The 26,692-nt window shown below is 41.6% G+C and overlaps 1 protein-coding gene and 2 long non-coding RNA genes across 5 annotated transcripts in view; 1 reads left to right on the forward strand and 2 right to left on the reverse strand.

Moving 5' to 3' along the window:
* Positions 1–132: 132 nt before the first annotated feature.
* LOC126996621 (protein-serine O-palmitoleoyltransferase porcupine-like) lies at positions 133–19,968 on the forward strand. 3 transcript variants are annotated; one of them, XM_050857293.1, is made up of 10 exons: positions 139–215; positions 2,327–2,410; positions 3,103–3,610; positions 5,073–5,256; positions 5,931–6,132; positions 6,656–6,881; positions 7,046–7,152; positions 7,400–7,596; positions 7,711–7,938; positions 19,091–19,968. In XM_050857293.1, exons 4-10 carry the CDS (start codon positions 5,130–5,132, stop codon positions 19,297–19,299), a joined length of 1,296 nt encoding a protein of 431 aa, XP_050713250.1. In that variant the 5' UTR covers positions 139–215; positions 2,327–2,410; positions 3,103–3,610; positions 5,073–5,129; the 3' UTR covers positions 19,300–19,968. The 3 variants fall into 3 exon arrangements, with proteins under 3 accessions (XP_050713249.1, XP_050713250.1, XP_050713251.1); XM_050857294.1 differs by having other exon boundaries at positions 160–215; positions 3,483–3,610; XM_050857292.1 differs by lacking the exon at positions 3,103–3,610 and having other exon boundaries at positions 133–215.
* LOC126996622 (uncharacterized) lies at positions 8,523–22,329 on the reverse strand. Its single transcript, XR_007751303.1, has 3 exons — positions 22,286–22,329; positions 20,894–21,061; positions 8,523–10,059 (listed from the first exon to the last, which is right to left on the reverse strand). It is a non-coding gene; the product is annotated as an uncharacterized LOC126996622 (long non-coding RNA).
* Positions 22,330–23,178: 849 nt separating this feature from the next.
* The window catches only part of LOC126996623 (uncharacterized), a 91,524-nt gene continuing 88,010 nt past the window's right edge, over positions 23,179–26,692 (reverse strand). Inside the window, exon 3 of the long non-coding RNA XR_007751304.1 lies at positions 23,179–23,277. This is a non-coding gene — a long non-coding RNA (uncharacterized LOC126996623). The remainder of the gene's footprint in view (positions 23,278–26,692) is intronic.

Genomic DNA, 26,692 nt, shown 5'->3' on the forward strand with positions numbered 1-26,692 from the left:
TTTAGAAATTTTGCGGTAATGCGGTACTTTTTTGTGATGCGGTACTACCGCACTAAGTACCGCACTTGCCCACCTCTGAGTAGTAGAGTAAAAAAAAGTAGTAGTAGACTAGTAATAGTAGTAGACGAACACACCCAGCCAAGACTCAGACCAAAGGAGGAGGCGACTAACGCGACTCAAAGCAGCACGGGCAAGGCGGTGATGCTGGGGAAGAAGTAAGTGGCTAGACGCATATTATTCTCCATTAACTTTTACTGTGGCGCCATTTCCTTGATGTGGGAGTGGGCTGGGAGTGTCACGGCGATGGGAGAGAGGGAGACAGGCCTTGAGGGAGCATATATATGGAGGGAAGGAAAATATGACAGGCGGGGGTACTGAGGTAAACAAACATTGGCCATTCTAACACCAAGGATATAAATAATTCAATATGACAGGAAAATAACTTAAAGCAACAGTAATAAGAAAAGATGAAGCCGTGGGTATTACCAAAGAGCCATACGCGAGAATTATTAATAAGGGGAATTTCTTGCAGTTTCTCCTTGTCTCCGGAAATGCCAGTTGTACCTTCATATTAATTAAGGGACAAACTCATTATTATCAACCATCATTAGTCCATTGAAGGCAGACGAAGGCATTTCCCAGTGTCCTCCACCTCCCTCTGTCTGGTGTTAGTGTCCTCCACCTCCCTCTTCGTGATGTTAGTGTCCTCCACCTCCCTCTGTCTGGTGTTAGTGTCCTCCACCTCCCTCTTCGTGATGTTAAGTGTCCTCCACCTCCCTCTTCGTGATGTTAGTGTCCTCCACCTCCCTCTTCGTGATGTTAGTGTCCTCCACCTCCCTCTTCCTGATGTTAGTGTCCTCCACCTCCCTCTTCGTGATGTTAGTGTCCTCCACCTCCCTCTGTCTAGTGTTAGTGTCCTCCACCTCCCTCTTCCTGATGTTAGTGTCCTCCACCTCCCTCTTCCTGATGTTAGTGTCCTCCACCTCCCTCTGTCTGATGTTAGTGTCCTCCACCTCCCTCTGTCTGGTGTTAGTGTCCTCCACCTCCCTCTGTCTGGTGTTAGTGTCCTCCACCTCCCTCTGTCTGGTGTTAGTGTCCTCCACCTCCCTCTGTCTGGTGTTAGTGTCCTCCACCTCACTCTGTCTGATGTTAGTGTCCTCCACCTCCCTCTGTCTGATGTTAGTGTCCTCCACCTCTCTCTGTCTGGTGTTAGTGTCCTCCACCTCACTCTGTCTGGTGTTAGTGTCCTCCACCTCACTCTGTCTGGTGTTAGTGTCCTCCACCTCACTCTGTCTGGTGTTAGTGTCCTCCACCTCCCTCTGTCTGGTGTTAGTGTCCTCCACCTCCCTCTGTCTGGTGTTAGTGTCCTCCACCTCACTCTGTCTGGTGTTAGTGTCCTCCACCTCCCTCTGTCTGGTGTTAGTGTCCTCCACCTCCCTCTGTCTGGTGTCAGTGTCCTCCACCTCCCTCTGTCTGATGTTAGTGTCGTCCACCTCACTCTGTCTACACATTCTGGGTTGTGCCTCTGTGGTGTAATGGTTAGCATAACAAGCTACAAGTCTGGGCCAAGGTTCAGGCCAGTCAGTTAGCATCCCATCCAGCTCTTTCATGACTGCGCATTTCCTACAAGAAGACATCACCAAGGTACAGGAATGGAACAAATAGTGGCTGCTACAATTCAATAAAGGAAAATGTAGTCATGCACCTTGGGAGGGGATATCCAGCATACCAATACCACATGGGAAACACTCCACTATCCACCACAGAGGCAAAGAAAGACCTGGGAGTATATGTTCCCAGGCTATCAGTGAAAGCCAAATCCATGCCAATTGCAGTGGACAGGTTAATGAATACCTGCGGAAACACAAGTAAATTAATCTGGATTGAGAAGAGAGTCTTGTAGTGGCCCAAAAGGGACATGGATAAGGACTGAAATGCCTTGAGCTGAGGGGTAGCCCCTGTCTTGTCTGGGAAGTTGTATCTCGCAGGGCCACGGCTCAAGCACCAGGCAGGCTGTTGGGAAGACTTTATTTCTTCATACCAGATTGATTTACATGTTAGATGCTGTTCAGATATGTAAATATGTGAAATCACAGTTTGACAGGTTTTTTTGTAAGAATAAAAGAGGGTGTTCACAGTAAAGTCTGTCATGTATATCAGTATAGAAAACTCTTTAGCAAGTAATGTTTTCCAAATTATCATTTTACATGTCATGCACAATAGTAATGAATCATGAAACCTTTGTATATTATTTATTTATTTTGGGCTTACCTTTTACTAAGGGAAAGGAATGTACTGTAATGCTATCAACTATTTTTCCCTTCAGCTGAAAGATATGGCATATGCTGATTATGATTATGAACTTCCCCAAGATGAAGATGCTGAAGACTATTTAGACTACTATGAAGAAGTGAGTCACAGTTTTGTTGGTAGAGCAAAGACTTTACGGTAGCTTTTTGTTGACTAACACATTGCTGTTAGTACTGCACTGACACTGGATGGGAAATATAAGTTTTAAAATTACAGTAATTTATTATTTTGGATTAGCACATAGCTGAGTAGTCTTGTAGCTCCATATATGTGACCTTAGACAAATGAAGCAGCTGAACATTTTATAAACCCAAGAGGCATTACAAAGGTTGTTCCTTACTTATGTAGACACCATTAAGAAAACTGGATCAGCACAGTCTATACTTGTAGAATGCATCCCAAAGCCTCTCAGGAAAGCATGGTCAAAACACCTTCTCCATCTGTCCCTTACTGCCTCACTTCCATCTATATTACTTATGCCATAACTTCCCTCCACCTTCCCATTCCTCTCCTCTCACAGACTCCTTCTTTTATTGATTTCCAAAACAGTTATTCTTTTTTTATAATTTTCACCCAGTATCCTACTATACAATCTTCCTCTACTGTCTTTTCACTAACTGTGACAAGTCTCTTCACATAGCTCTTGCTTATACTATATACATTTCGTTCAAAATATTTGCATCTCTTTAACATTCTTCCTTATTCTGTCAACTATTGCTATATGATTTATAACTCATTTTATATAACAAAGTAACTACAGTGTAACTACCCTCCCCACTCCTGCTGTGTCAGTACTTCAGTGCTGAGAGGAGGAGGAGTCAAGGTTAAGGAGCTCCAGGGGCAGGTTGAGTGTGAAAAACTGAAGCAGTTTTGTAAAAAAGAATAAATTGTTTTCAGTCTGCATTTGACCAGGGAAGTATTGTTCTACTTTTGTTCTCATTTAGGTATGCATATCTAAGTTAGAATGGTGCAGTTATGAGGTTATGAGGAATGAAAAGTTTACTTACATAATACTGGAAAAGAAAGTTATGTATCTTTTTATAAGAGATTATATTTAACTCCCTCCAAATCTAGTCAAGTGACTCAGCACTTCATTGTTACCATTAGGCCCAGACCACACTGGGATCTGCTTCATTCTCTAATGCCAACTTGTGTTGCGCCATATGTTGCAGAAACAGGAATGTTTACACTGTATCCTGCACCAAGTACATCAGCTGCTGACTTGCACCAGAGAGGCAGACAAGATATGGAGACTTGTATTCATGAGACTTGAGGAGAGGTGCACCCAGATGAATATTAGGTCAGTTATACTTTTCAGTGGCACATGATGACCCTGGTATAGATTTTCGTCCTCTGTGATGGGTGCATTCAGTTTCTGGGCAAGCCCTTTGTCCTGAACACACACACAAAAATGTTGCCAGCTTAAGATGAAGTCTGAGTCACTGAGAGGTGCTGGCAGTAGGAGAGGTGGTAGTGTTGAGGATGCTGGGTGTAGGTAAGAGGAAGAGGAGGGGGAGGAGAAGTGGAAAATAAGAGATAATCTGATTTAATATGCCTATGGGAGGAATGCTGCACCAGGCTTATTAACTGACAGTATTTTCATGGCAACAAGAAAGAATAAGAATGGCACGAACCAGGTAGTAGTTAATAGAAAGCATTAGAGGTTGTGGGAGAGGGTTGTTTGAGAATAACTTGTTTCATATCAGTGAAACAGTAAAAAATGCAAATTTTGGAAGGTCATCAAGCATTGGAAAAAAAGGTTAATTGAATGGGACATCTGGAAGACTTTTGCATGATGGAATTTGGCAGATATTGAAGGCTTTGCCATTTCATTAGAAATGAATGAGAGACACGGAAGATGGGAGGGAAGTTGTGGTGCTTTCAATGCCTCAGGGTTTGAAGAGCTATGGATTAGCAGAAATGGACGAATGCAGGAACTGTGTAGGTAGTAGCAGAGACAGGAACACTTCACACACTAGTGAATTCTTCTCTGCAGACATGAAGAGTGACTGTTTTGGTCCTTCAAATTTTTACAGTGGCATTACCTTCCTGTTTCTAAAACTTTATTCTGGAAGTTTCTCATGACAGCTACGTACGTGCTCATAATCTTCAGTGGCCATAATTGCAAGTTGCATGCTTTTTAGTACTCACGTAGATGCTTTGGTGATGTGCTGTTCTTGTCTCAATAGATTTTCTTAACATTATGCTTAAATCTTTGCTTTCCTAACTATTCTTTAACAAATTTTATCCCTTTGCTGTGTACTATGATCCTAAGTTTACATTCTGCTTGATATGTTACTGATAGATTAGTTTACACATTCAGTGCCTTAAATCTAAGTTGTAGATTTCTAGAAAATATTTCACCATGCATTCTTTATTTATAAGTTATCTTTTAACTAAATATTTTGTTCACTCATATACGAATGACTGCACTGCATTGTTTGTTCATATTTGACAAGAGACTCATTTCATAATAGGAGTGGAAGCCTGAACGACACTTTTGAAATCTTTCCTTGTAACCTTTCTGTTATTTGAAAACTGGCACGAGGAACATGGCATCCATCTTTCATTGTCTCATTTATTCAGTTTCTTCTTCCACATCAACTGTACAGGTCAATGTTTCAAACAAGAATCTAATTTTCTTTAGCTAGTTGTATATACCTCATGAAGATTTATGTCACAAAATATTAAGTTGATTCACAGCATTTCAAATTATTTCCTGTTCCAGAATTGTATAATTGTTTTTAATTTCTTGCTTGTAGGATGTATATGAACTACCAGTTGGTGAATCATGGGAGGAGGAGGAAGAGGAGGAGAGCATGGCACCATGGTCCTCTGTGTCAGAGGTGTATGAGTACTGTGTTGTGCCCACTGTGTCAGACTCATCACTGCATCTGTACAGTCTGCTGGCGTGGTCACTTGTCTTTCTGCTCACAACCAGGATAGGTAATTATCAGTCACAGTAGGATCTCACCAACATTGATATCCATAATAATGTTTTTGATAATGAAAATAAGTCAAATAGACACTAGGTCTCTACAATAACATTTGAAGTCTTGAATATAGATACTTTCTGGAAACGAAGCATCTGGACATATTTTGGATAGTGTTTGCTTGCCACTATCTTCTTGCTTTCCATTATATCATAGGATGTTCAAGCCAGGAATAGTGTAACTGATGGTCTGTGGGCTGTGATGTGGATGCTCTGGACTAAGGGGTTGTGGAAGACCATATAAGTCCAGTATGAGAAGCCTTTGTCTTGAAGTGGACTAATTCAAAATAAGGCATAAAGAAACAGCAAGAAGTGTGACTGGTTTTGGAAGTGGCATCCTGCAAAAACAACAAGAAAATTTCAAATGTCCTTAGTTTGAAGGAGACTTTTAACCAGTGGTGTTTTAGATATTTTCCAGTTGCAAATGTTCCTGAAAGAATCTGATAGTTTTGTAGATTCCATCTGTATGACCCAGCATTTTGTCTTTTCTAAACTCTCATGTACCGAAGGAAACACTATTATTTATTAATTGTGAAATAGAAACCCCAAGTACAAAAGCTTTTGAAAGTTGTGCTTCCTACGGTTAAACTTAGTGAAGCAGATCAATTTAATATAAAATTTTCTTCAGTACGACCTCCACCTTGGCTTGTGCACCTGATGTCTGCTGTCTGTGGAGGTGTTGTGACTTGGGGGCTCTTCGGGCCTCGCTGCAGCTACATGGTCTGCCTTGTGGTCACATCAGGAACTGTTCTTGCACTGTCTCATTTTGTGCTGAAGTCTTGCCGGGGTCCCCTCACCTGCGTGGCATGTGTGATATTTCTCATCGCATGGTGAGTCCCCTTTGTACCAGTTGCTCTGCAGTGAATATACCTTGTTTGTTTATTATTTAATTTGTATTTTGGTTATGAGTGGTGCTAAATTCAGCTGTGTGTCATGTTTTTCCTTATTGCATGGTGAGTTCTTTTTGTGCAGTGTAAGTCTGGTTTCCTTACTCTAGAATGGACATCAACATGTTAGAATCTGTACAGAGAAAGATGACAAAAATTATTTACAAGTTTAGTTGTAACTTGCCATATAGGAATAAGCTTAAATGGTTGAATTTGCATTCTGTAGAAAGGCAAGGATGAAGAGACAAATAAGATTTATTAGTGGATGAAGGACTCTAATAAGGGTGGTTTCAATAAGGTTAATTTGTTTCAACAGTGCATGTATGTTATTTTTTGTTTTGGACTTTTTGGTTTATAGTGCAGGCAAGCCAGAATAAAAAGTTTCAACAGTGAGCTATGGTGGGCTTTTACATCTTTTGTATTTTGTGTACGGTTTAGTTAAAGTAACAAATGTTTATTTCAACAGTGAGCTGTGGTGGGCTGATCCTGTAGACTGGCACAGCATCCGAGGCCCACAGATGATCATTTTAATGAAGATGGTGTCTGTTGCCTTTGATCTAGACTCCTCCTCTCTACCCAAACTGCCCAACCTCTTGGAAATGGTTGGGTACATCGTGAACCCTGGCACAGTGATATTTGGCCCTTGGGTATCATTTTCCTCATACAAGAAAGTCCTTCAACCAATGTCCTGGGTAAGGCTAGCATGTTGTTAATAATAATGTTATTATAACAAAATTTTATTTAAATTTCTGTGAATTTATACAAATTAAAAATATTTTATAATATATAATATGGCAACTAAGTTTTTCTGTAAGATTTTCTGGTCTTAAGAATAAAGATTTGTGTCCATCTACAGAACCTGAGGCTTTTGTTGGGAGTAATCATCCGCTTCACAGTCAGTATAATGTTCCTTCTCCTGTCAACCTGTTTTGCCATGTGGGTCTTGCCTGATTCAGCAAGCAAGTAAGTGGTTTAGTTTAGGCTTGGTTGTTAGTAATGAATACATAGTGGTAGGAATGAGATGAAAAGGAATAATAGTTTCACCAGTAGCAGGTGTGACAAATAGTTTTACCAGTGGCAGAAGGTGTGACAAACAAGTTGTGAGAGTGGTGTAGGGAGAGAGCAAACTGTAAATCAAAGCGCAGATGTGTTTATGTTAATGTGTGACATAACTGGTTATTTTCTGATTTATGTTCTGTTATGTCTGCAGATGGGGGCTGGCATTCAGAGATGCCTTCTCTTTCCGGTCAAGCCATTACTTTGTGTCATACTTAAGTGAGACTTCTGCCTATCTGTCTGGCCTGGATGTTGGAGAGGTATCCAGGCCAAGTCAAATTGAGGTTCCTCGTTCCCTGGTGGAGGTGGTTGTGTACTGGAACGTGCCTATGCACTATTGGCTCAAAACCTGTAAGTGTGACAAATGGCTCTGCAATACTTCTCTTTATTTACCTTCGCTAAATATCATGGCACATGTTTTCATCAAAATTATAAATGCTCTGTCATATACTATATTATTTTCAGATATCTTTAAGCCTGCAAGGAATTGGTTGGGGATCTTCTGGGCCATACTATTCACCTACAGTATGTCATCACTGTTTCATGGACTCAACTATCAGTTAGCAGCAGTTCTTCTGTCTCTTGGCTTTTATACTTACGTGGAACATTCACTAAGGGTGAAGCTGGCCAGTATCTTTAATGCCTGTGTCCTTGCAAGACCATGTCCAGAGAGATGTTCTCATCAGAACAAAAGTAAGTAACATTGCTGTTATTGTTGCCATTATGCTTCCCTGTAGTTAGTAAGGAGTTTGAATAATATACTGAGTCATAACTACTTAAAAGCATTTTTTGTTAAGTCAAACAAGAGTGTCCCTGCTAGTATTTTTATTTAATTCCCAGACATTTGTAGAGAAGGTTCAATTACAGATATAATTTGTTATAAAATTTTTGAAAAAGAAGAGATGGAAGAAAAAAAAGAAGTCCCGGCAGGCCGCTTAAAAGTGTGTAATGAAACACTTGAGAAATTAATCCAGACAAGGAAAAGTTTAGCTGGCGCCAGGGAGGCTCGCCCATCAGGCTAGTCGCCGCAGCACTACATCACCACCAAACCGTAAACAAACACACCGTGATCCTAGTGCCACCCATGCCCCAGCGGCCACCCATCGAAACTCATTCCCGCTATTTATTCAGTTGTGTTTACTCTGTCAGTCCGTCTACACCAGTGTTTGTGTTTTGATACAATTTACATTCATTGTACGAGTGATACATACGTATGTATCACTCTTGTAGTACCAACAATGAATGTTAATTGTATCAAAACACAAACACTGGTGTAGGAGTGTTGTAAAGAGAAAACTCTGGCATTTCAGCGATTGGTTAACCGAGCGCATACATTGAAAAACGAGCGAGCGGTATCAATTCTTAAGTATCGTATAAGCGAAATATCTGATTTCGAACCATTGAATAGCGAGGGAAACCTATACTGTAACCTGCATTGTATCATGAATTAGTTAATGCAGCTCACAAAGTAAAATGGCCTATAGATCTACAGTACCCTCTCGAGTTTCACACTATCCAAGTTTCACGATCCACGAGTTTCGTGGTTAGTCCTAAATTCTTACCATCCCGACTTTCGCGCATTATTACCCCGAGTTTCGCACTGCTTTGACATGTACGGGTCACGTCTACTTACCATCGGCGTCACGCATGCTACCTTTAAAGGTAGTATCACACTGGACGTTTCCCTCCAAACATTGTGGCTATGGTGAGAGAGAGAGAGAGAAAACAGGTCGTTTTGAAGCTGCAGTTGAAGGCAGCTGCCTTACGATTGGCTGACATTTCTGAAAACACGCTTGTGATTCGCTGGGAGTCCGATGACATCATTGCCTGCGCTCACCCTATCAACGGTTTCACTGCCTTAAGTCGGTGTCACAATGGCCGTTTTCGTCCAACCGTTGGGGCTATGGGCAACGCCCGTGTGCCCAACCGGGAGCGAGATCACGGTTATTCGTAAGCTGGTGTCACACGGCTTTTTTTTTCCCACCGAGTTGGCGCCAGCTAGGGCCCAGTGTGACACCAGGTTATGGACAACCAACAACTCGCTCCTGGATGGGCGCACGGGCGTTGCCAGTAGCCACAACGGTTAGAGGAAAACGGCCAGTGTGACACTGCTTCAAGGCAGCAAGGCCGCTGACCGGGTGAATGCCGGCGATGACGTCATCGGACTTCCAGCAAATCACAAGCGTGTTTTCAGAGCTCAGCCAATCGTAAGGCTTCATCTGTGGCTTTAAACCGACCCGTTCTCTCTTCTTGTTTTCTTCCTTTTTCCAAGGTACATATTTTGAGATAACACGGGAGTAAAGGAGGAAATAAAGTGAGCTCCGGGGGGCAGCATGAGCCAGTTATAATGGCGCCATCATGAACAGGTGCCTGTGCCATGACGGGCTTGAGGCCGACCACCAGGCCCAGATGGGTAGTCTACCGGCGCCCTAGCCCACATGTAACAAAAAAAAACCCTCCACGGGTCGGAACAGATAAGCGCTTTTTCAATACCTTGAGTTTAGCGCTATACCTTTGGAACGAAGCGAGTGCGAAACTCGAGAGGGTACTGTAATCATCAAAATCTCATGCAGTTAAGGATGATTGTCTTAGTCCAGTGATTATACTTGTGGACTTTCAGGTGGCTTACAGATTAATCTCGGCTCTGAAAGTCCCTCCATATTCATGATAGGTAATTTTATTGGCAGATTAGGCTTTGGGTGTTGCTGCCTCTTCATTTTCCTCCTTCTTAATCCTGCACATCTGTTGGTTTCTCAGATGGTGGTCCGCCAGACTTCCTAGTCCTTAAATTCAGTTTCCTTGTGGGGGAAGTTCCTATGAGGGTAAGAAAAGATATAGTGAATAAGAAACCTGATATTTGCTGAATAAGTAACTCAGAGATTCCTAAAGTTGAAAATTAACCTTTCTATCATGCAGAAAATGCTATTATTTATTACTTTGTCTCTGATTGCTACTATTATTATTATTACTATTACACCAGTAGATGATATATAACAATTTTATCATATAATCTGAAACCCTGAAATCCTTAATACTATATTGTATATGGTCTGCCAACTGCACTGCATCATACCTTTTGCATGGTGAAGGCACTAATACAGTTGGCCACCTAGTGATGCAGGCATTCAGGGATGACATGCAATGGTGGGGACTTGAGTCCCTTTATAGAGAGAGTCCCGACAACCTAAGATTTGGATGCCATTATTGGCCCTGTTTTCGCCACGCTTTTCAAACGCTAGCACACGCTCTCTTTTGTATTTCTGTTTCACAGCCATACGGGTTGTACACTGAAACTGAGCACACTTGTGTCAGACCTGCACACCTTCCTGTAACAGCCAACAGAGAGCCAGCATCCAGCGAGCTCTGGGAAAGTAAATGAGAGACAGTTTGTGTCTACATCAACAGATATCGCCAACCCACCATTACGCCCTTATACATAGCCTGTGATATAGGCTTGTCACGGCGGGCTGCTGATGACCTTGAGAGGTGGCAGCGCTCAGAGGGAACTGAGAGACTTCACACAAGTCTGGGTGCTCTCTTTGAGAGTTGCTGCTGTGATGGATGGATTTAACAATACTTATCGCTGTAAAGCATTATTGGCAGCAGTTGGGGAAGCCTTTCATCACCTTCATCGCCTGACCCTTGCCTGCAGGGAGGGATGCTGCCTCCTGAACGTCATGAGCCTTGATATACTTGTCATGGGCCACGTGGCTAGCACACTACCCAAGCTCCATCAATGCAAAGGCACTTTGCTTCCTTTCCATTACCTGCTTGCAGTAAACTTTAGCATATGGAGAGATAATTAGTGTAAACTAATTGTCTAGGGGTGGAGGGGGCCCTGACTCCATTACTCGCCGTGTTGCTCTCTTTATTGTGTTTTAAGTAGCGGGCTTTTTTTTAATGTTTTTCTTTATGCCCTTGAACTCTCTCCTTTGCTGTAAAAAAAAAAAACTTAACACACACACACACACACACACACACACCCTGTGCCGCGATCAGCTGGTCGCCTGTTGTTGTTTTGTTTACATGGGGTCTGGAAGGGATTCAAGTGTCGGTTCCCGTCTCCAATAGTGAATTCCAGAAAGATGAGCAGAGTGGAGGAGCAGTTAGCGTGGTCAACACCGTTACGAGGTGCAGAAGGAAGGTACGGTAGCAGTGATGAAGAAATTGAACAAAATAGGGCATTCTCTGGCTTCGCCGACTGAGAGACAACTATTTATAAACGAATGTTGATGCTGGAAAGAAAACTGGATAAGTGGATTGATATGATAAAGAGCAGAGAGATGGAGGAATCCCAAAATAGGGAATTCCATAGAGACGTTAAAGCTAGGGTTCGTGGATTGGAGGAACGGGAGAAGCAACTGATCAAAGAGAATGAAGAGTTGAAGGGAAAAGTGGCAGAATATGAAAAGTCGATGAAAGATGGACTGGGGGAGGTTATAAAGGAAAATGAAAGTTTAAAGAAATTAGTCACCCAGGAGGAGAAAAGAGTCAGGGAAGAGGTATTGGGTGAAAATGAAGACCTGGAATGTGGAGAGTGAGAAAGCAAACGTGAATCTTAGAGAGGTAATTGAGCAACAAATGAAAGAAGGTAAGGGAGATGTAGAAAAGGAAGTGGTTAAGGTAATAAAGAAAAATGAAGAACTAGTCAGGGAAGTTGCAGACAAGAAGAAGAGTGTGATAGTATTTGGTTTGAAGGAAAAGACGATCACATATAAGCCTAAAAGAGATAAAGAGGAATTGAAATCAATTAAGGACCTACTAAAAAATTTAAATGATGACGAGCAACAAAGTATTGAGGAAGAGGTGGAGGAAATCCACAGGATGGGTTTATAAACAGAAGGAAAAACCAGGCCAATAAAAATAAGGTTAAGATCACAGAAGGCAGCTGAGGATATTTTGTACAGAACAACTAAATTAAGGGAAATGGAAGATTGCAAGGATATATACATAAAGAAAAATAGAAATGAAGAAGAAAGAAGGAAATGGAACGAACTACTAGCAGAGGCGAAGGAGAAGAATAATGAAAGATCTGTGGAAGAAAAGGAGATATTTTTTTGGAGAATAGTAGGGGACCGAGTCAGAAAGTGGTACACACGAGAGAGGATAAAGAAGAACGAAAGTTAGAAAAGATAGATAAGAGTAAATGTTTAAGAGTGATGTATACAAATGTAGATGGATTAATAACTAGTAAATTGGAACTGCAAGATTTCATAAAGGAGAAAGAACCAATGATCATATGCTTAACGGAAACCAAACTGAACGAAGCTATTAAATTAGAGATATATAAAAACTATGATATATGGAGGAAAGATAGAATGGGCAAAGGGGGAGGTGGAGTGATGATAATGACAAAAAAAGGAGTTAGCAGTGAAAGCGGTAGAATACGGAGAAGGTAAAGCTGAAATTGTGAAAGTAAATGTGGAAACCAAAAACAAGGAAAGGTTGACAATTATAACCGCATATGTACCACCTAGAACAAACTCATGGTGTAAGGAAGAGCACAACACTATGATCAATGACACTATATGGAGTTTAAGCAAAATGCTTAAGGAAAACAAAAAAGTTATACTAGTTGGTGACTTCAATTGTAAAGAGATTGACTGGGAGATATTCGCGAGTAATAGTGGAGAAAACGCATGGGGAGATAGATTCCTAAGATTGATGATGGAAAATCTTATGATACAAAGAGTGAATGAACATACAAGATATAGAAGTGATGATGAACTGGCAAGACTGGACCTAGTACTAACAAAAGGAATATACATCAAGGATGAACTAAGGTATGGATGTTCACTGGGCAAGAGTGATCATGTAACCATAGAGATTGATACAGAAGTGGAGGTTACTAAAGAGGATAAATCTTACAAATCAAACAGGCTAAACTATATTAAGACAGACATGGAAAATTTTCGGAAGTTTTACGAGAAAGTGGAATGGGATGAGTTACTGAGAAAAAATAAAGTACAAGAAAAGTATGATATCTTTATGGAAGCCTATAACACTGGTGTCAAAAAATATGTACCCGTATACAGACCTTTTAAAATATGTACCCGTATACAGACCCAAAGTTAAGGGTAGGAAGGACTGGTTTAATGCCAAATGTGCAAATGCAAAAGAAAAAAGGGACAAAGCATGGAAAAGATGAAAAAAAAAGGAAGAATCAAAGAAACAAAGAAGACTTCAGAATGGCGAGAAATGAATATGTGAAAATAAGGAAAGAAGAAGAAAAGGGATATGAGAAGGATATTGTGGAAGAATGCAAAGAACAGCTTAAGTTGTTTTACAGATTTATAAATGGGAAGACTAAACCAAAAGAAACAATAGAAAGACTGAGAAACGGGAATGTGGAAGTCAATGACCCTAAAGGTATGGCAGAGTTATTAAATAGAAAATTCCAGCAAGTCTTTACCAAAGAAACAATCTTCATTGAACCACAAGAGAATAAAAGAGAAGTTCATATGGAAGAGATTATGGTAAACAAAGAAGAGATCTATAAATTACTGGGAGAACTAGAAGAAGGAAAAGCAGTAGGACCGGATGGAGTCTCTGGGTATATTTTAAAAAATGTAGAGATGAATTAATTGTTCCAATATACATCATCATAAGATGCTCAGTAGCAACAGGTATGGTGCCAAATGAGTGGAGAAGGGCTGAAGTGGTCCCCATATATAAAAGTGGAAGGAAAGATGAACCTTCAAACTACAGACCCATATCCCTGACAAGTGTTTTGTGCAAAATATGTGAGAAAATAATAAAGAAACGGTATACTAAATTTCTAGAAGAGCATAAGTTAATTACCAGCAAACAATATGGATTTCAAAAGGGCTGATCATGTGTTACAAACTTACTCAGTTTTTACTCAAGAGTGACAGACAGAACACAGGAAAGGGATGGATGGGTTGATTGTATTTATCTAGCTTTGAAAAAGGCCTTTGACAAAGTTCCACATACAAGACTATTATGGAAACTGGAAAATAAAGGAGGATTGAAAGGAAATATGAAAAAATGGATGGCAAGCTACCTAATGGGAAGGGAGATGAAAACAGTGGTCAAGGACATAAAATCAGAATGGAGAAATGTAGAAAGCGGAGTACCACAGGGTTCAGTATTAGCACAGATAATCTTCCTGGTATATGTAAATGACATGGCTGAAGGAGTTAATAGCTACATAAACCTATTTGCTGATGACGCTAAATTACAAAAACATATAAGAAACAAAGAAGATTGTGAAATATTGCAAGAAGACCTATACAAAATTTGGAAATGGAGTATGGATTGGGAGATGGAATTTAATGTGAAAAAATGTCATGTTATGGAAATGGTTAAAAGTGAAACAAGACCAATCTGGATATACAAAATGGGAAATGGTGAAACATCAAAAAAAGTGCATGAAGAGAGAGATCTGGGAGTAGAGATGAGGGATGATAATCAACCAGAGTGTCATATAAATCAGATCTTTAGAGACGCATATAACTTGGTGAGAAATATTGGAGTAGCATTTAACTACATGGACAAGGACATGATGAGAAGGCTAATCACTACCATGATTAGACCAAAATTAGAATATGCAGAGGTAGTGTGGTCCCCCCATAAGAAGAAGCATATAAAGAAACTAGAAAGAATACAGAGGATGGCATCAAAAATGGTCCCAGAGTTGGAGGGACTAATATACGAGGAAAGATTAAAGGAAATGAACTTAACAACACTGGAACAAAGAAGAGAAAGGGGAGACCTAATCCAAATTTATAAATTATTAAACAAAGTAGATGAAGTAGATAATGAAGAACTGCTACTAACAGAAGGAAACATAAGCAGAAATACAAGAGGACACAGTAAAAAATTGAGAAAGGGGAGATGCTTGAGAGACACAAAGAAGTATAGCTTCCCGCAAAGAAATGTAGAGGTTTGGAACAGTCTGAGCGAGGATATAGTATCAGCGAGGAGTGTGCAAAGCTTTAAAGATAAGTTGGATAAATGCAGATACGGAGATGGGACCACACGAGCATAATGCCCAGGCCCTGTAAAACTACAACTAGGTAAATACACAGACACACACACTATTGCTGCAATAACTGGTCTGTGGGATTCCAAGATAAGTCATCAATGATTATAATTCAATAACATTTAATTTAATTTAAATACTTATTGTTGATTAAAAAAAAATAGTTAAGTACTAAGGCCATGTAAACGTGTTTAATTTTGCTTGAGGGTCAAAATAGCTACTGCCGGTTTCAGGGGCCGTGTTCCCCTGTTTTTCGCACATAATACTTTAACAAACCGTCAGACAAGGATGTTATTTTGGCAGTGGATGCTTGAGAGCCCGACCTAATGGGCAAAAATATGATTTGGTGTCACATGTGGATAATGAAGCACTTATAAGAGTAAATTAAGGGTAAACTTGGCTAAAAGTTAAAGGCACTGTGAGCGAGGCTAGCCCCGCCAACGACAAAGGTGTTGTTGGGTAGTTGGGTGGGGATGATTGTGTGAGGAAGGAAAGCATGTACTACCAATAGTCACATTTTCCATGTAAAGGATAAGTAATTTCCTTCAAGTAAAACTGTTTCTCCCCAACTGATAGTCCATACAAGGAACATCCATATTTACATTAGATTAAATATTGCTAGTGTGTGTGTGTGTGTGTGTGTGTGTGTGTGTGTGAGAAGCAGTAAGACATAATTGCTGGTTGGATGGATGATTACTCAACGTCAGAGCTAAACGTCACATCGACGTCACGAGAAGATAAGCGGGGCCTTTAACTCTTAGCCAAGTTTACCCTAAATTTATTCTTATAAGTGCTTCATTATCCACATGTGACACCAAAACATATTTTTGTCCATTAGGTCGGGGTCTCAAATATCCACTGCCAAAATAACATCCTTGTCTGACGCTTTGTTAAAGTTTTATTTGCAAAAAACAGGGGAACACGGCCCCTGAAACCGGTAGTAGCTATTTTGACCCTCAAGCAAAATTAAATACGTTTACATGGCCTTAGTACTTCACTATTTGGAAAATGCACATGTCTTCAACAGATTATAATGACATTGGTACCCATGAAAATGAAGACTGTGCAACCTTATACATTAGGCTATTAAATAAAGATGCACTTATAACCCAACTGGTGGCCGAACTGGTAGCGTACTGGGCCCACATTCGCTGCGTGATGGACGACGTGGGTTCGAATCCCCACGCTACCACTCGGATTTTTCAGTCACCGCCGAGTGGCTTAAAACTACCCACATGCTGTCCTGAAGACCACCCATCAACCCGGACTCTAGAGGAAGCCGTCCAACCGAATCAAGAACGAGTTCTGGGGGGCAGCATGAACCAATGCAAGATGGCGCCACTATAAACACTCACCTGCGCCAGAACGGGGTGGGCCGACCATCAGGCCCCACCTGGAAGAAGCCTTGGGCCGACCATCAGGCCCAACCAGAAAGATGCCTACCGGCGCAACAGGCGACGTAAAAAAAAAAAAAAAAAAAAAAAAAAAAAAAAAATAGGAGTTTCTAGCTGAAGACCCTTCACGTACATGAGCAAAGAGTAACCTAACCTATCACTGCTGAAATAGTAATATTTCCCCGCATTTTAAAATCTCATAAACTGGTAATAATAATGGAAACGTTACCAGAGTGATGATTAGCATATACAATCTAAACAAATAATGTGTTACTTTTAGAGTAAGTTGGGTGTGATTCTAGAGTTTTACCAAGACAGGTATGGCTCACCAAAAGCTAGCTTCTGTTCATTAAGCTCTTGTAACATGTCCAGTCTAATAGACTATGGCCTTGAGACAGTGAAATATCTATTGTGAGTGTAAGAACAGCTAGAGCCCTGTGGGAGAGATCACATCCAATGATTTTGGCCATAAGGGCCACAGCTTCCCTCATCAGCTTCGATGGCTGGACCTGAGGTGAACAATTGTTTCAGTCCTTGTAGCTGTACCGTGCCTCTCACAGTGATTTCCAATTTTCCATAGACAGTACAAAGGGAGGGTGGTTATGACAGCAAGACACACACAATGGCAGTGCGTGTGTCTTGCTGTCATAACCGATGGTTTCCTCCCAAAACGTCTGACTGTTAGCACACGGCACACCACTGTCTGTCTTCTCAGCGGCCTTGCAGTTAAATTATACACTTTGTATCCCCTCTGTGGCATGTTGCTACAGCCGAAGGCTAGGCAGCAAGGCATTGTTACAGTAAAAAGCAGCCGAATCCGCATCCAAAATAGGTAAAATTAGGCTTTTATTACTTTGGTTCAAAGTCGGCGCGGTGCTCGAAGGGCCAAAAATGGCGCCCAACAGCCTTATACACAGGGCCGCCTATGTCGGGACTCTTTCTATAAAGGGACTCTAGTGGGAACCATCTGGCCAGGTATGGTCTGGTGGATTGTGAAGGGATCATCTGGCCAGCCACCCAGCCTTCCTCCTTCAGTGGTGTGTTCCGAAATATTAAAAATGATATGAAGCAATCACTCCTTTCCTCGGCTCCCACTGTTTCTGCAGTTCATCATGGGATTCTTGTCACCCCTTTGTATTGGTTTTCTTGTGATGGGATTGTGCTATGCTCATCTGTTCCTGGGATATGAATTTTACAATGTGGGGTTATAGGTGTAAGAGAGGCAGAGCTCTGCATTCAGTGATAACATGAGGAATCACAAGTGAGTGTCTAGGGCTGAGGTGCCTTCACCCAAGGTAGGCTGTGTTCTTTGTGCTGTGTAGCTCTGCCCATCCTCCACCTGCCACCCCTTATGGCAACCTGAAGTGTGCATATGCAAGTAAATAGTGCTGACAATCAGTATTCAACAAAAGGCTGTTTGAGCTCTCCATTAACTGCAGGAAGCAGTGTAAATGTTAATTATAAATGTATTATGGACTGGTCCTTTAATACCAGGAGATACCAAGCAAGGGGTTCATAAAAAAATTGTGTCAAGTGGCAGCATATCAGATATTGACTGTAGTATGTAAAACCAATGGGATTTATTTAATCTTAATTATTATTATTATGAAGTAAAACTTTATTCTATCCACTGAAAGTTGACTATAAATCTGATTTGCCGAAGAAAATAAAACTTGTCAGTGGCTTTCCTACTGTAATAATATGGGAGATCTGCAAGGCTGGTGCATCAAATTAACCCTCTTGCACACTGTAAGTTTCCAACAAGTTTGTTCCACTCACCATGCATTTCTCAGGCCCGACTGGCCTTTTTTTGCCGCTGCGATACTCTACATTCCCGGACGTATTTTACCCTTAGATATATCGTACCCCAATAAATCTGGTATCAGTGGCTTCATAAGACTTGTACTAGAACATGCACAAATAAAAATATAGAAAAATAAAAAATACAAACTCATTTCAAGTGTCTGGATAGAGTATTGTAGACAATAAATCCTAAGTACCAACTCTTCACTAGCTAGCTAGCCAGCTCAAAATTTTGTGGGCCAACTTTTTTAGTCGAATATATGTATCGAAGCGGAATTTAGTGAGGATTCTTATGGTATCCTCAAAATCTTCATACCTACGCCAATCCTCATACCTACGCCTATTAGTTCCCGAGTTATACCAAGAAAACTATTTTTTTCGAGGTGACTGACTCCTCCTCCCTCCTCAGAAAGGTTGCCATATGTAACAGTTAAGAAACTTGTTCTAACAAATGATGCTCCCAAATTTGACGCACTTTCACCGAAAACTTAATTTTATCAATTTTTAAAACTTTTATGACGCCTTTTGCGTCATCGTGCGCCAGGACCTTTTTACCCTTGATGACACGAAACGTGTCATCATGCATGAGAGGGTTAACAATCTTAAAGTGCTCCTAATGTGCAATCTACCTCTTCTCTTACAGAACTGTCACAAATTGCAGTCCTCATCAATGTTTCTTTCTCTGTGTTGGCCGTGTTCCACCTCGCTTACCTCGGCATCATGTTCGACTCAAACTCTCGCGAGCAGGAGTCCGGCTACAGTCTGACTCACACACTGAGTAAATGGGCATCTTTAAGTTACTCAAGTCATTGGATTATTTTTGTTTGTTATATCATGTATGTTCTAATATAAGCAGCTCAAAAAATTATTTATATTGTATTTGTATACATATATTTTTTACATGTTTAAAGTTCCTTTTGTAAAGATTTTTGTAAGCCCCCTTAGCTTCTGCAGTTATGACGTGAACTCTAAAAATAAGCACAAATTTACAAGCTCTCTATCTCTCTGGTTCCTTGTCCTCTCATGTGATCTCCCCCAAGGGGACAGCCATGGCAGAAGTCTCTCTTAAGAATCTCATGCTTTTAAGTCCTTGTTGTCTCCTCAACTGCTTGGTAAATTCAGACATTTAGATTACAATTGCTATGTTAATTCAAACACTTAGATTACTGTGATTAAAACAGTAAAATTAATTTAAATGTGGCATTCCCTGATGAGATAGATCAAACTTTGTATGCACTATGCAGTGGAGGCCACTCCTGAAGGGAGTATAAACAAAGTCTGCACAATAGTATCCTGTAAAAAGTGATGATTTTTCTAGAGACAGTTTTCAGTCCTCATGTCACCTGGCCTGTAGAATCTAGATTCTTGAGTATCTTGATTGATACTTTGGATCTTGTTTTATATGGATAATTTTGCCACCCCGTAGTTTTAAAAGCCCATAAAATTAAATTCAGCAATCAGTAAGTATAAATTATGTGAAATTTTTTGTTAAAACAAAAAGTAAATAAACATGCAACGCTCTTCTTTGTTCATTTCCTTCCACACTTTTGTCTTTTTTCATAAGATTTAAATTATTATCTCTTAGCACTTGAGAGAAGATGCAGAATGTGTTATGTAGTGATCAAAAGAGAACTACCATAGTATTCCCATTTGAAACTGGCCGGTGGGGTGTAGGCCCATGCGGGTCAGCCCTGCCCCACATCTCTGCCACACTCTTCTTTCGCTTTCTCTCAAATTATGTCCACTATTTACTACCTTTAAGTGAATTTAATTAAATAATTGGATAATCTAATAAGGTCATATACATAGTGTCAAGATTGTTTAGTTTTTAGGATAATAATGATTTTTGTATAAATACCATGACACTTGACAATGTTGTATTCCAACGTTGTCAAATGTTGTGGTATTTATACAAAAGCTGTTATTATCCTAAAAACTAAATCTTATATCTTTTATGCCTGTAATTAGATTATCCAATTATTTAATTAAATTCAATTAAAGGTAGTAAATAGCTGACATATGAGAGGAAGCGAGAGGTCTTGTGAGTGTGTGGCAAAGATGCAGGGTGGGTTTGACCCGCATAGGCCTACACCCCACTGGCCAGTTTCAAATGGGAATACTATAGTGCTTCAAACGACTGTCACTTTAAGTTGCAGACCCACACTCATTTACCTGAATAGTGGTTGCTGTGATGCAGCTAAATGGGGAAAAAAAAAAAAAAAAAAAAAAAATGCTCAAGGCTTGGGCATGCATGGAGACGAATATATATTGGTGTTAAAGAATTTATAAAGGGAGTTAAGTATGACAGGGGAAAATACTTTATGATGTAGTCTTCTAAAAGGAAGAGGTAAATATTTTAAAACTTAAAAACAAAACTACCTAATACAAATAACTTCCAAAAAATACTTGTATTAATATATTTTTCAAATCCCTAACAACCTCTCACCTGGGCAGAGCTGTCAAGTGGCGTAATCATCGCCAGCGTCCTGCCCTGGGCGTCTGTTCACAGGGTCATGCCACCAGCACCGCCACAACACATCAACAGTTTGCTGGCAGGCAATACTGACATGATGCCTAGTTTGAAGACATCACTGAATGAGTCCATGGTGACAGGCTGAAAAAAATAAATCATAGGTCAGCAGTATTTGGAAGTTGGAACTAAGCTTGCCAAACCTCTGTCCTCCCTCTGCACCCTGAACATAACAAAATGCCAATTAGAACCCCCTTGATGGTTAATCTAGCTAACTGCTGCTTCTAATATACCGAAAAAGTAGCATGCGGAGTGCATAGGATACTTCATTTGCTTCACATTTGTTAAGGTTTTAGTTACAGATTCATGCCAATTTACTGCGTCAACGGCTTAAATATGTGGGGATGCCTTGAGATTTTCTAAGTCGCCCCCCCAATATATTTGCCTTGGCCCCCCCTGGTTAGGTGGGGGATCGAGGGGGGCGAAGTCCCCCGTTAGAGGTTAGGTTATGTATAGTTCGGTTGGGGTAGTTTAAATATATTCGACACGAGGTGTGGGCCGTCGAAAATTACGCAGCGCGGGACGGATTTGAGTGGCGGTGGTGGTGGGGTGGGGGGTTCCACTACGCTGACCATCCAATGACACGCCCGACACTCGTCAACAGACCGGCTGCAGCGGCTGCTAGGTTGTTAAAATAGATTACAAGAGTATACGTTAGGGACTTTCCTTATTTTCGAGACCAGGGAATTTTCCCTATTTTAGAGATTTTTTTGTGGGAAAAATTTTAAGCCCATTTTCAGTGATTTTGCCTTCCCTCCCCCCGCAACCCTCCCCGGCTCCCCACAGGTCCCCAGGCTTGTTTTGGGAGGTAGGGGGGCTGGAGCGGTGGAGGGGGAGAAGTAGTAGTTCTGTAGTTTTACCCGATTGATCTTTTTTGTGGCCTTTAGATATAGTTGATGTGAGACGGAAGCATCTGAGAATACCAACCCAGGACCGAACACACGAACAACACATTTGAACCCAAGTAACAATCAACTACCATACTACAGTAATTATCGCCTTAAGTATTAAACTACATCGAAATACATGGGACTGGTCAACGAATCAATTACTTTAGTAGAAGCGTACCAAAGAGCTAATTACCTTCGGAACCATGATTCTAGCACTTGGAGATTCGCCCGAGTTCAAGTTCGCTCACTATTTTCTTACCAGCATGCTCTGTCTCTTGTTCAGTTATTTCCTTCAGCCCCTCTTGTAATCGGATGTGAACACGGCAGCAAAGTGAGTGGAAAGAAATTAATAAGTACTGTTGCAGAGAAGATAACCGGCATAGTATCCGCCCACTATTTCCCAATGCTATTTCCTTACCAGCTCGCTCTGTCTCCTGTTTCCTTCAATCCCTCTTGTAAAGGCGCGGCCACACTTGCCCTAGAACATTGCTCGAAACAATGTTCGACGCATGAAGGAAACATGTCTCTAACTTTGTCACGGACGTGTTCGAGGCACTAGAGTCCACATCATGTTGGCAGCTCTGCCTGTGACATGGTGGTAGCACTGGTGTGGACGAGGCTTCGAGCTGCTGACATGTATCATCCACACCATTCAAGCGACGGCAGTGCATGGTGTGGACAATGGAGTGGACCAAGGAGCAGACATTCGTGTTGATTGAACTGTATCAGTCACACCCAGTGTTATGGGATCCAACAGATTGGTACTTACTCCTTCCTTACATTATCCTTACCTTCACGTATTCACTGAGGCCGCTCATAAGTGCTTCACACACTTCTGGCACTATCTGTGAAATACTCTGCTTGGATACTTTGAAAAGGTAGCTGAGACTGCGATATGAATCGCCTGTTATCAGATATCGTAGTGTTACTGCCAGCCGATCAGTGCTCGAAATTGGTTTTCTGAGCATGGTTTCAACGTCATCTCCCATCAGCTCATTGAGGATATTGTTCCTTTCACCAGTGTTTTTTCTAAGCGTTGGAAGCATCCAAAATCGTCGACGATATCTTCCACGTTGTCTCTTCTGTGTAAATAGTATCACACCGTGCAGGCGGCGAGCGCGTCTCCCTCGTCGCCATGGTGCTGGGTAGTGACTGAGGCAAGTGTGGACCACACTACTTCACCTCTTGTTTCCAGCATGTTGTCCCAGTTCTGTCAGTGACATGTTGCTAGCGTGCGTGTAACATGTTTTCTTCATGCGTCGAGCAGTGTTTCGGGCAATGTTCTAGGCAAGTGTGGCCGCGCCTTAATGGGATGTGAACACGGCAGCAAGGTGAGTGGAAAGAAGATAATAAGTCCTCTTGCAGAGAGGGGCACCAGCGTTCTATTCTCGCAGTGGACGCAGGCTTGAGCTGAAGAGGATTTAGTTTGTTATTCGGGGCTTCGTAACAGAGAATAAAATTGATAATAATTTGTTCAGCTGTTTGCCTCTATGCTCCTTCCAATCAAGTGCTAATACGGCAGCGAAGGGAGTGAAGAGAAGAAAATAAGTCTTGTTGGCGGAGAGTATACAAGTACTTCCTCCTCGTAGGGCCTAGTTGAGTTGAAGTGGGTGAAGCTTGTTATTCGGAGCTTCGGATCAAAGAAGTTGAAAGAACGTATCTAGTTAAAGTTTGTTCGAAGTAGGTATGTAGTACAATCAGAGCACCGTTACCCTTTTCTCCTTACTACAAGCTTTGTCAAATCTAGTCTATTCTTTTTCTGCATCACTTGTATGTGCGTATATTGAGCAAAATAGCTGTGAAATGAAATGAGACAATGCGTTACGCGTTCTTGGTTTATGTTGAAGAGAGAAGTAACCACGAATTGCTCTGCAGCTAATGGTCGAAAATAAGTAATCACGAATTGATCTGAAGGTAATGGCGATCGCCGCAGTCACGGTCACAGCGGAGGAGAGCAAAGACAGACCGGCACAGACACAACCGGGACACATGACTGACAGACACATTCATCGAGGAGACTCCCATTCTTTACCGGTGCTTGGAACAGCGTGATTAGCGGACTATTCTCCCTAATCAGAGCAGGACTAACGGCGGGGTGCGGCGAGTAATGACCGGGTAAGAAGCATACTGGCGGCCGCGGTGGTAGCACGAGGCGGGAGTGAGTCTGACATTTCCATCCCATCTCGTGCTGTCTGGCGGCGTCTCTTGTTATGAAAGCACATGAATTGTTAAACATCTTCCCCTTGGAGACTCAAGCACATGCAGAGACGAGGGAGTGAGAGAACAGAGTGATGGTAATGTCGGCAAATGGCACGTTTAGTATCTATCTATTTATCTGTCTGTCTATCTATCTATTTCTATCGGCTTGCGTACTTCTATTTAACTTCCAACAACACAATAGTCTCTCTCTCTCTCTCTCTCTCTCTCTCTCTCTCTCTCTCTCTCTCTCTCTCTCTCTCTCTCTCTCTCTCTCTCTCTCAGCTATTTTATTCCTGGTGGCAGAGTGCTTACGGGCGTTCGGTTGTCATGGTGACCTCCTGGAGACAGCGATACATTCATCATCATTATTCATCACATTGAAATCATCACTGTTTTGACGCATAACATTACTACACTTAAACATGCAGCGGTGTTTACTCAGCTTAATGATTTAGTGACGAAGATATCTTTCAGTATACGTAGAGTAATTCGACGTAGTATATAGAAGATGTGCAACGCTGCAAGATCAACAGAATATACCAGGTCTTCTCAACCTCGTACCAGAATTCTCTTCTGCGCATTCACGTCACCTGCAGCCCCTTAGTCTGCTTCGACTAAAACCAAAGAGACAATATACGCCTTGACTAAAACCTACCCATCAGTCTTCACCTGACCATAGGTGTAAACGCATCCCGTGTGCTCCATTTTCTTTGATTTCGATGGGTGACTTTAGTATTCAGGATTAAGAAACTGAAGCAGTCACAGAATTAATGGGCAGCTAGGGGTAAGAAGAGACTGGGTAGAAGAGGTTAAGGTGTTACAGAGAGTGTCAGGGTGGACAGGAGAACTGTTCAATAGAGGATGATTGCGGCGAGTAAGAATATATCCAGAAATACCTCACTCGGTTTCCCTCCCCACCTCTCCCACTGCACACACACTCTCTCTCTCTCTCTCTCTCTCTCTCACTCACTCACACACACACACTCTCTCTCAGTCTCACTCTCTCACACACTCTCTCTCTCTCATATATATATATATATATATATATATATATATATATATATATATATATATATATATATATATATTTTTTTTTTTTTACGTCGCGGCCTATAGCGCCGGTAGGCTTTTTCCCGGTGGGGCCTGATGGTCGGCCCAAGGCTTCTTCCCGGTGGGTCCTGATGGTCGGCCCAGCCCGTTCTGGCGCAGATGAGGGTTTTTTAGTGGCGCCATCTTGCATTGGCTCATGCTGCCCTCCCGGAGCTCATCTTTAATCCTAGAATCTAGAGTCCGGGTTGATAGGTGGTCTTCTAGACAGCATGTGGGTAGTTTTAAGCCACTCGGCGGCGGCTGAAAAATCCCAGCTTGGTGGCACCGGGCGGGGATTGAACTCGCGTCCTCCTGAACGCGGTGGTGTTACTCTGTCGATTCAGCCACCGCCTCCCCTAATATATATATATATATATATATATATATATATATATATATATATATATATATATATATATATATATATAATGTAAAACGTGTACTGAAATATATTGGTCTGTGATGGAGTTTAAGATACTGAACCGTGCTTGTGTAGGAATGAATTCATATTCGACCTCAGTTGAGGCTATTACCCTAATACAATTAATTAACAGGAATCTGTACCAGTGCAGCGCCCCTTTTTAGTAAATGCACCTGCCAGAGGGAAAACATCGGATCATTAGGTGCTGCAGGGCGGTGGAGGGGCGCTGCAACAGAGAGCAAGGCGGTGGAGGGGCGCTGGAACAGAGAGAGATGCTTTCATTATCAGGGCGCGGGGTGGAGTAATTCTCCTTTCCATCTGCCTGCCTAAATACCTGCCTACCCCAGCTAATAGGTGTCGTGACCAGCTATTACGCTAATCTTTTCTCTGGGTATGGATCACAGTGGGAGTTTACTTTTTTCAATAGATCCTGACGCAGAGTGGAACTATTTCTCTTTCCATCTACTTGCCTACCTGACTCCACGCCTTCCAGCTAAAAGGTGTCGCGACCAGCTGTTACACTAATCTTTTCTCTGGGTATGAATCGCTGTGGGAGTCGATTTTTTTCTATAGATCGGGAAGGAAAAGATACAAACGCAATGTGCAACTATTTCCCTTTCCATTACCCTTGCCCACGCTGAAGCCGCCCTCTGTACAGCGTTGCAAGATCAAGAGAATAGACCAGGTCTTTTCATGCGCAGGTTTTGACGTCATCAGCAGTATGATAGAGAGCAGGCGGAGAATAATAAGAAAAACGAGAGAGATATTTCATGGGATACTGAAACGTTTTCAGTTTTCGTGTGTGTTTGTGTGTGTGTGTGTGCGTGTGTGTGTTGTGTGTGTTTCACTCACTCACTCTCACGCTCTCACACTCACACGCAATCACTCACACTCACAGTCTTACACTCACAGTCTTACTCTCACACTCACACTCTTACTCTCACACACACTCACTCACTCACACTCACTCACTCACTCACACTCACTCACACACACACACACACACACACACACACACACACTCAGTCTCACTCTCTCATACTCAGTCACACACACACTCACTCACTCACTCACTCACTCACTCACTCTCTCTCTCTCTCTCTCTCTCTCTCTCTC

This window comes from Eriocheir sinensis, chromosome 10 (genome assembly GCF_024679095.1).
Source record: "Eriocheir sinensis breed Jianghai 21 chromosome 10, ASM2467909v1, whole genome shotgun sequence".
NCBI classification, from domain to species: Eukaryota; Metazoa; Arthropoda; class Malacostraca; order Decapoda; family Varunidae; genus Eriocheir; species Eriocheir sinensis.

What these genes read in the sequence shown, in the direction of transcription:
- LOC126996621 (XM_050857292.1), top strand. Translation starts at nt 2,336, where the DNA reads ATGGCATATGCTGATTATGATTATGAACTTCCCCAAGATGAAGATGCT. An exon ending in ATTTAGACTACTATGAAGAA is followed by an intron (nt 2,411 to 5,072) that starts GTGAGTCACAGT and finishes TCTTGCTTGTAG; the next exon opens with GATGTATATGAACTACCAGT. An exon ending in GTGATATTTCTCATCGCATG is followed by an intron (nt 6,133 to 6,655) that starts GTGAGTCCCCTT and finishes TTATTTCAACAG; the next exon opens with TGAGCTGTGGTGGGCTGATC.